The sequence below is a fragment of the Pocillopora verrucosa genome, chromosome 9 (genome assembly GCF_036669915.1).
Source record: "Pocillopora verrucosa isolate sample1 chromosome 9, ASM3666991v2, whole genome shotgun sequence".
Taxonomy (NCBI): Eukaryota; Metazoa; Cnidaria; class Anthozoa; order Scleractinia; family Pocilloporidae; genus Pocillopora; species Pocillopora verrucosa.
The window spans coordinates 10,847,141-10,857,591 of NC_089320.1; the positions used below are offsets into that span (position 1 = coordinate 10,847,141).

The 10,451-nt window shown below is 38.3% G+C and overlaps 2 protein-coding genes across 2 annotated transcripts; both read left to right on the plus strand.

The window, feature by feature from the left end:
• The first annotated feature begins 646 nt into the window (after positions 1-646).
• LOC131793838 (uncharacterized) lies at positions 647-4,640 on the plus strand. The gene is made up of 2 exons (XM_059111327.2): positions 647-1,105; positions 2,928-4,640. Exons 1-2 carry the CDS (start codon positions 723-725, stop codon positions 3,988-3,990), a joined length of 1,446 nt encoding a protein of 481 aa, XP_058967310.2. The 5' UTR covers positions 647-722; the 3' UTR covers positions 3,991-4,640.
• Positions 4,641-6,733: 2,093 nt separating this feature from the next.
• LOC131793794 (uncharacterized) lies at positions 6,734-10,206 on the plus strand. The gene is made up of 2 exons (XM_059111273.2): positions 6,734-7,197; positions 8,764-10,206. The coding sequence occupies exons 1-2, from the start codon at positions 6,842-6,844 to the stop codon at positions 9,779-9,781; spliced, it is 1,374 nt and encodes a 457-aa protein (XP_058967256.2). The 5' UTR covers positions 6,734-6,841; the 3' UTR covers positions 9,782-10,206.
• The last annotated feature ends 245 nt before the right edge of the window (positions 10,207-10,451 follow it).

The following is a 10,451-nucleotide window of genomic DNA, read 5'->3' on the forward strand; positions in this document are numbered from 1 at the left end:
AGCCTCCTTAGATGATTATAAGCGATAACACGGCTGTGGAATAAAGGTAAGGATACCTACACGTTATAATTCTCGCTTTTACTATCCATTTTTTTTCTTCAACTTTTATATTATTTTTCTTTCTCTCTCTTTTTTTTATTTATTATTATTATTTTTTTTTTTACGGCACACGCCTACGCTTATGATAATGATCTTTAGACCCCTGACACGCAGAGTAGGCTGTGCCTACTGTGCGCGAGATAAAACAGCCCGTGATCAAATGCAGTCTGAGTTACCCTGAGTATGGTTCGCAAGCGAAAAATGGCGTAGCCTGCGTGTACATGTACCCCTCCCTCCCCCTTCAAGGATTAACGGGGGAGGGTACGGCTACACGTTGCCTAAATATAGCGGGACTCTCTCACCCCCTCCGGAAAACTGATCTTCAGCATTCTTGTCAAGGGGTGCGCCGCCTTAATTGGCTATATCGTTATTCTTTCCTTATTCGTTTCCACACCTTCGTAGTGAAATTTCAAAAGTACGGGAAAGCCATAGAGAACCAGGCTAGAAACTCACAGAAAGAAACCAAGTTTGTATTAGAAAACAAAAATAATAAAATAATAAACCTTGCAATTAGCCTCGACCTGATGTACTCGACCCAGTACTAACAAACAGGGTAGGCAGAATGAGAGCTTAGCGTCTAAACAGCACAACTACAAGACCGATCTCTGAGCTAACAATTTGTGATGTCTAGGGCTTGGATTACCTTTATCACGGCATTTGCCGTTCTACTGCTACTTGGTGTATCTTATACACTCATTCGCAACAATACTACGACTCCTCTCATATCTGCCTCAAAGGATTACCTTGTAAATTGGAACGAACGGCAACGATTGTCGAAGTCTTCAAATAACACCAACTCCGCTGATTCGTTTGTGGAGATAAATTTGAAAGAAGTCAATTGGAAAGAAATCCCTCGATTGCCATCGCCTCCGAAAGGAGAAATGCACGAAAAATGGATAGTTCTGACCACAATAAATACTCCTACAGCAGATGTGAAGAAGTTGGCTGGTATAGAAGGCTGGAAAGTTGTAGTTGTGGGTGATACTAAAACGCCGGCAGATTGGAGGTAAACTATGTTGCTCTTACTTTCCCTTGTAGAGAGATTATATTTATGAATGCAAGCCTTGACGTAACGAATTTAAACTAAAAACTGGGTGTCAGTGTGCGTCAGTGGGACAATTTAATGAACATAGCGTTCCGCGAGGCAACAGACGGTAAAATTTTCGCACAGCCCCATACTACATTATGCATTCAGTTCTTGGATAGAGAAAACAATGACAAAAACAATACATTGCCATTGGGAAAACAGGTTTGTTTTACAACAGTATGGGGCTATGCGGAAATTTTACCAAGGCTGGTAATTCACTTTTTTGGAGGCCCATTAATAACGTTACATGCATGCAATATATATTAATTTGAGGTCCACAGAGAGAACTAGTTAAACTGCAAAAGTTGCTAAGAGATTTTGGTTTTCTCTGTGAACTTCAAACCATTATTTATTAAAACTGAAGCAGAGGAAAAATAAGTCAGATACATACTTCAGTTTCAAGTGGCCAAAAGGCTTGTTGTTTCTTCTTGTACAATCAATCGCATGCAGATGCTTTAAATTTTAATGCAAAAATTCAAGATTTAGAAATGATGGTAAAACCTAGCAGTAAAGAAAACTTAGTTTTTATGGAAGGATTACTGTTGTTGAAACACTTGACCACTCAAAACTGTGTTTGTTACGCATGAGCATAATCTTTGAAAATAAACTAGCTGATTTTCAATAATATTTAGGATGGTAATCCAGCAAATGTGAGGTGGTGGTCTTAAAATGTGACTTTTCTATAATGGAAAGAATGTTAAAAAAAACCTTGGGTCAATAAGATACAAAACACATCCAACGCCTCATGGAAAACCATTGCAACCTTTGCCTTTCTAACTAAATGTAATCATAAAATGAAACTGCTTAACCTACAAAAAACCTTGTCCCTTTTTTACCTAGTGATTTAGCAATACAGGCAAGAATTTTATAAGTTGAAACCCTTCAGAGGGAAAAAGAACTAATTATGAACCTGAAATTATATTGATCAACAGGCAAATTTTAATCAATAAAAAATCAGTTTTTCTTTAAAAAAAAATGATTCTTGAATGACATCTTACATTTGTGTAACTTAATGAATACATGTGGGGAATTCTTCTCATTTTGATAATTCAGAGCAAAGTTCCTGATGAATGTACCCTTTTCTACTCACCATGGTTAAATCAATACCATCCCATGCAAATGGAAATCTTTTGTCAAAAAAAATGGTCTGACTGAGCTCCAAAATGTGATGCATAACAAGAGCTTTTTTGTGAGGCATATTTATTCTAGAATTCTAAAAACTATTTTGGAACCACCATCAGTTGGAGATAGAATCTTTAGACATGGCTTTTCAAAACTCAATGTACACAAAATATACTTCTTACTTTTTATTATCACAAAAGATGTATGCTGATGATACTTGTATACAGAATTCATAACATACTTCCTATCACAAACCTGTTTTGGTACAGAATCAGACAGTGTCTTCTGCTCTTTGGGCAAAACTGAAAAGAAACCTTAGACTACTTGTTACTTCAATGTGGCATCACAGCAACCTTTTTGGTATAATTTGAAGATTTGTGGCATAGACATAAAACCAAAAGCTTTCCAAATGCTTGACATTTGCTTAGCATTTTATTTAGTGTTTACTAGGCATCTTTTCAAATAAAAGAATGCAAGAACATTAGGACTTATACTAATGAAAACTCTGTGTTGCAGTTTTTACTTAAATTACCTTTCTATATTTCTGTAAAGCTACAAGAAAAATTTTATTATAAACTGAAAAATATCAAGAGTTACCTTTTTTTGTTTTCTTTTACAGTCATCCAAACTGCATTTTCTTGAGTGTTGAAAAACAAAAGTCATTGGGATATTATATTCATGATTTACTGCCTTATAAGAGTTATGCCCGTAAAAACATAGGTTACCTTTATGCCATCCAACATGGAGCAAAAATAATATATGAAACAGATGATGACAACTCACCAACAAGTGGAAAAATAACTTTCCATCAGCAAGAAACTGGTGATTTCCTTGTGTACAGGACTGATTCTGTTGTGGTTAATCCTTACGAGCACTTTGGACAGAGTACTATTTGGCCTAGAGGGTACCCATTGGAACACATTGCTGATCCACCATCACACCAGTTTGTCAAATGCCCTGGGGTGGACACAGCCATACAGCAGGGTGTTGTTAATGGGGACCCAGATGTGGATGCCATCTTTCGTTTAACAAGAAAGGACCAGGGAGTGGACTTAAAAGTCGAGTTTGATGCTGACGCACCACCTGTTGTTCTTCCACCACACACAATGGCTCCTTTTAACTCACAAAACACACTGTTCTTGAACAAAGCCTTATGGGGCATGTTGCTACCAATCACAGTGGCATTTCGAGTCTGTGATATCTGGCGTGGGTACTGGTCACAGCGGTTGTTGTGGGATGTTGGATCGCAGCTGTCGTTTTTCCCACCAAACGCTGTTCAGTTTCGAAATGCTCACAACTATCTTGATGATTTCATAGATGAGAAAATGCTCTATCATGATGCTGGGCGTTTAGTGGAATTTCTGGTGAAATGGAGATCTGACAAAAACAATTTCTTCAGCAGAGTTTTAGATCTTAGCATAGCAATGGTCCAAGAAGGCTTCTGGGAGATGAAGGATGCCATGTTAACAGAAGCTTGGCTAACTGATTTAATAAGGGTTGGGTATGAAATGCCATTCATTCCAACTGAACCAAAGCCATGCTTGAGACATACAGTGGGTGGGGAAACAGTACTGTACTTCAAAGAAAAGCCTTCCTCGTATTTGAGGGCAGGTAAAGAGTTAAAGTATATATTAGAGCAAAAAGCAGGATCAGCTTTTTTCTATAGGGAAAAGAGGGGATGATATGTTTGGGGAATCTTTCAAGTTAATGCCTCCACAGATCTAATACTTTTATGATTATAATTATAGATAACATCCTCCTCATAGTTGTTATCAATTCTCTCCATTTTTATCAGTGTTTATGCTGTTCCAAGTTTGGTGGACTGTTTTGCACATCCAAGAATAATTATTTACACTGTATTGGATAAGGTTGAGTATGATATCTTGAATTATCAAGATCTCATACTCAACTTGGCTGTGGCGGGTAACTTAGACACAAGCTTCTTTGATTCATAATATGTAAAAACCAAATTCAACAATTGCTTTGTCATACTTTTTTAAACAGTCTGCAAAAGAAGACAAATTCCAGTACCAAAGACCATTTGGATTCTAGGTATTAAGTCTATTGTAAAGTAATATTTGAAATGCCCAGCTTGGCACACAAGAGTTTTGCAATTTTCAAGGTTGTTCTGAATGTGCCAGTTAAAGATAAGATGACAATTGCTATTATTGTTATTATTATTTTAGTTGTTATATTATCAGTCAAATGTTAAGTCTCATAGCAAGTGACTATAAGGTATCCATTCCAGTCTGTAAAGTAAGAAGGCCCTTTTGGCCATGATTGAACCAATGCAAGCTTGACGTGTGAATCCCATAAAATTTCTGGTTTTGAAGTTTGGTTTTCCATTTTTTTGAGTCCAAATCCTGAAAAGCTGTTATCTCCAAAGGCATGGCAGGGGGTTTGCTGGGTAGGCCAGCATATCAACATTTGATGGCAACTTTAAGTAATGTGATCACATTTCAACTACACAGAGTCCCAAGAAATTTGGTATTGTAAGTCCAGGGTGGTTGAATGCCATGCTAGAAAATTAGCATCCTCTGTCTCCCCGTTCACCTTGCTATTAAACAATTGATTAAAAAATGGAAAAGTTAAGTGGATTGAGAACAATTTCTGGGGACAAGTAATTTTCTTCTTGAGGTGGATTGAGCTGGGATAGAGAGGTAGGTGGAGAGATCTAACTCCCTTATAGACAGAAATCCATCAAATTACAAGGAATGAAAGTGTTTTATGCCAGCAATGAAAATGTTTTTAAACCATTGTATTTGACCAAGAGAATATCAACAATTGCTCTTGAGTTAACTGTTCTTTGTCAAGTATTTAGTATTTGATTACAATGAAATTAAATTCTGAGATGTATTGTCTGTGGAGAACAGCTTGGGGTAACCTGCATGGCAGATTTTATAGTGAAAGTAATGAAATTACTTATGGTCGTTGGGCAGATTTTAGGCCGTTTAACTTAGCTTTAGTTCGTCGGTATCCAGTCGTTTTGTACCCACAGTCGTTTCGTTTCAATTCTCAATTGAGAGCGAAGAAGATGAACGAAACTCGGCAAAAACTATTTCCTGATTGTAGGAGATTCGTTGTTACTGAAACAAGGGATGCCCTTAAATGAGAAAAAAATTACCTAAAATGACCTTGAGTGGTTTCTGGAATGACCTAAAGTAACCTTGACTGATGTCTCGACCTAAATGATCGAAAATAACCTTCACTGACTAAAATGACGTTTAAACTTTACTGGAACAATTTGAAATAGTAATTGCCAGCGATATACAACAGAACAACAGAACTGAATGCGCGAGCTGAGAGCTTACCTTCTCGGTTTCACCTAATAGTATGCCACTTTAGATCACTTAGAACAACCTTAGATCATTGTGCTACAACCAGCTACTATTGTGGATCTCTTTAGCTAGACTTAAACGTCATTTTTAGTTATTTTAGACATCAATCAAGGTTATTTTCATTTCTGACCATCTTAGACACCATCAAAATTATTTTAGGTTTTTTATTTTTATTTTAGTTTACTGTGCAAATCACTCGAGGTCATTTTAGGTCATTCCTTGCTTCAGTAATTACGGTCGGAGATTACAGTATCTAGTGATGGCGTAGCTCAGTATCTAGTCTTCTATAGCTCAGGGGCAATGTATTGAGGCGCGAATAGAAATTCAGAATTTTTCCTCTATAACACTCTCGTGACAACAACGACCCAATAATGAAATTACCTAAGGTTAATGTATCGCTGGCAGCATCCGTGGGCAATATGAAGGGAATCATGTGTTCTGATTGGCAGTCCGAGTGGGAAACAGGCCAAACTTGTCAATATATATTTACTTCCTCTCGGTCCATAAAAACGAAAGAAAAAAACTTGGCCAATATCCAGCCATCTTCAGCCTCACGCTTGGTCAATAACGCATATACAGTAGATCCTCGAAGATTCTTTCTCTTTTAAAACAGAATCGAAGTTAAGGTTGTTGTCAAGAAAATCTGGTCAAAATGTTAAGAAATAGGAATCTTCATCAAACGTCAAAAACAGAGAAAAAGTCGCGAGGGAGCCCGAGCAGCGTGAGGCTTTTACGAAATTCGAAATATTTCTCTCGCGAAGTCCCGGAGCGTGACAACAACCGAGGAATTTTCTATGTTAGCTTATTATCTGCTGAATGATACTCTCCAGTTTCTATGTAGGTCCGCGGTAATGCGGAGGCTTCTCAGTTTTGCGTTTAGAGCTTGCTTGCGCCTTAAGAAAACAAAACCTGAGAAGAATTTTGCTGTTTTCATAAGTTTAACTTTATAAGCTTTACATTTATAAACAGTTTTTTATGGTTTCTGTAGTAGTGCACATAGGACGATTTTTCCGAAAGGCACCTTATTTTGTTGACAGTAACCTTGAGCAGCTGTATGAAAAATGAGCCCGCGTTCCTTCGCCCGCGGGTAAGTTTTGGAAAGTTCCAAGTCCGCAACTGAGGAAACAAGGGAAGGCGAACAACAATGTTACTCTGGGATTAAGTAATCACACGATAAGAAAATTTTGGTCAAGCCATGTCTAAATCGTGGGTTTTAGTCGCGTTGTTCATTCAATTAATCATCTTAATTTTCGTGTATCGACTGTTTAAAAATGATTCCGCTCATACTGAACAAGGGAAGTTTATTGGTGCGCAGATGGACTCTACTCGCACGCAGGAGTTGACAAACTCAGCTTTGAGACAAATAGAAGCCATTGAAATCGACTGGAGTAAAATACCACAAAAACAGACGCCTCCGAAGGGAGATATGCACGACAAATGGATAGTTCTGACTACAATTAATGCGCCGACATCAGATGTGAAGAAGTTGGCCGGTATTGAAGGCTGGAAGGTTGTAGTTGTAGGTGATACGAAAACACCGGCAGACTGGAGGTACACCATATTTATATGTTTAGTTATGGTAATAATTCTTTGAGGGCTTTGATATTTTTCTGCGGAAGGAAAAGCTGCCGAATTTAATCAAACTAGTGAGATTTCACGTCTTTTCTTTCAGAAGCAAACAATAATTTGCATTTGTTCAGGTGTGATATGCCACAAGGAATCGAAACAAAAGCTTTAGCCCCAGTGGTGCGTAACGCAGAATTATGGTATATTCTTAGAACGTCCTTGATTTTTTAGTAAATGAAGAAATGATTCGATTCACTCTTTCTCAAGGAAATTCGAAAGTTAGGATTCTACTGAAGTTTTGGACGTGACAAGATCAATATCAACCCAACTTTATATTATTTTGATCGCGTGCAACACGTCATCGCCAGATTATCACGAAATTACCATAGCGCTATGTGATAGTTATTTCCCACATTTGGTTTTTTAAGGGCATAAATACTCACAAAAAATATACAACAGTAGCCACCGACTTATATTTCGTTAATTTGCATTAATTAACTAGCAGGAAGATGTACTATTTTCCACAACACGGGCGCACGTAAACTTTGTTTCGTCTTAGAAAGAAATCAGTGTAAATTTTTGGTCTGTTCGACATTCGAAAAATCGAATACATGGTTTGCCATAGTTTTATCCACGTAAATTGGCGTTCGATATCAAGCTGGATAAAATTTGTGAAATGATCGCGACAATAATATGAGTCGCAGAGGATTGTTTTGGAGATAAATAAACACGAAGGGATTTGTCCTAAGGACCTGTCGCATCAGCTTGTTACATGGTAACACAATTTTGTTCACATGTATCCAGTGAAAACGATCACCGAAAACACATCTTCTCTAAAATGCATTCCAGAGGAGAGGTTTTTAAAAGCGCCATTTTGCCGTGCTCATGTGGACAGTTAAAACCATGACGGAGGTTTCTGAAAATATATTACTTCATGATTTATTCGGTCGGGCCGCGCATGAGAAAAGACTAAGCAACATGGCGGACGGATGCAAGCTGTTTGTTTCACTCCTAATTGGGCTACTTGCACTATTTGCAAGCATCAAGCCTTTTTTTCAGCTGCATTTTTTATGTCAGTTGTGCCAGGCGATTACGTAGGAAGACGACGCAACATAATCACGCTTCTTTCTGCAGTGGTCTCTAAAACAGGTGGCAAAAGATGATCAATTGAAAATCGAATACATGGTGGCATGCCTTTGAATACCAACTAGTCATCGCGAAAGACTGGAGGGAGAATTTGCTATCTCCATATTTTTTTAGCGTAAGATATTAGTGAGTACGCATGCTCATATCAAAGGTGGTTCGGTTTTTGGTCACTGTTTCGTTGGTGTGCGAACTGGCAAGAACGATTGAAAAACGCAATGTGTAGACTGGCGATTTATTAGTCGAAGGAAAATCCTTGTATTAACTCAAAAACGAATACGTGTAGACGGGACTTGAGAGCTATAAACGCAAGTAACAACAAAGGTCGAGAGGGTCTGGGTATAGGGAAGAGTTGGGAACGGTCAGAATAAAGAGCTTGACCATATTTTGCTTTGTTCATTTCTACAGCCATCCCAATTGCGTTTTCCTGAGTGTTGAAAAACAAAAATCTCTGGGATATCGCATCCACGACTTGCTTCCGTACAAAAGTTATGCGCGGAAAAACATCGGATACCTTTATGCCATTCAACATGGGGCTAAAATTATCTACGAAACAGATGACGATAACTCACCAACAAGTGGGAAAATAACCTTTCACCAGTCAGAGCTGGGTGACTTCAACGTCTACAAGACGGAATCGATGGTAGTTAATCCTTACGAACACTTTGGACAGAGTACTATTTGGCCTAGAGGGTACCCATTGGAACACATCGCTGATCCCCCGTCACACAAGTTTGTTAAATGTCAAGGGGTGGACACATCCATACAGCAGGGCGTAGTAAATGGTGACCCAGATGTGGACGCTGTCTTTCGTCTAACAAGAAAGGACAAAGGTGTGGACTTAAAAGTAGAGTTTGCTGCTGACGCACTACCAATTGTTCTTCCTCCAAACACGATGGCTCCTTTTAACTCCCAAAACACGCTGTTCTTGAACAAAGCCTTGTGGGGCATGTTGATACCAATCACAGTGGCATTTCGAGTCTGTGATATCTGGCGTGGTTACTGGGCACAGCGGTTGCTATGGGATGTTGGCTCGCAGCTGTCATTTTTCCCGCCAAATGCTGTTCAGTTTCGAAATGCTCACAACTATCTTGATGATTTCATCGATGAGAAAATGTTTTACCATAATGCTGGGCGTTTCGTCGAGTTCTTGATTAAATGGAAATCTGACAAAAGGGATTTCTTTAGCAGAGTTCTAGATCTGAGTATAGCAATGGTTCGAGAAGGCTTCTGGGAGATCAAGGATGCCATGTTAACAAAAGCATGGTTAGAAGATTTAGTTAGCGTTGGGTATCTGATGCCAGCTTTAAACCCTGCTCATCAGTCATGCAAAAAGACGATAGGAGCAGAAACTGAACTGCGCACGAAAGAGAAACCATCGTCATACCTACGCGCGGGGAGCAAACTACAAAATTTAGAATTATAATAAGGTTATAATTACTGATGTCGAATCAAAAAGGTGTAAGAATTTAAATGAATAAATTGGTTCGCTTTTGTAGTCACCGTTGTGACTGCTCCTCCAGTTTTCCAGTCAAGGCAGTACATAGCCTGACATCAGTATGCATATTTTCTACACTATTCACCCATTTCCTATGTCGCTAAAAAAGGGGGATTTATGAAACAATCAAAAGCTTCTTTACTTGGCGATCATTTCCTCAATTTTCATGTCCTTAAAGTTTGATTTAGATGTAATACTGTTTGTGATACTGTAATCACTGTAGCATGTGTAGGGACAATTATAGACTCTACATAAATTGGAAGGGCTGTTTATGTTAATGTGATAGAATAGGTCGTATGGTTACATTTTGTATTGTTCCAATTTTTGAGGATAAATTTTTAATAAAAGTCATGAGCAAACTTGTTTTAGTATTTGGTGTATCGAGTTACCTTAAAACTCACCGATATTAACGTTAAGCTCTTAACTCCCTTGAATGGCTAAGACAATTTCTCTTCACAATATCAATGCAGCATCAAGCAGACAAATGATGAGAATAAAGAAACATAGCGATCGGGGGTTTATTTGTTGATCCAATTTTAAATTCTCCGGACTGACACATTAGAACTGTATGACACACGGTGAGGAGAATTACTAGTGA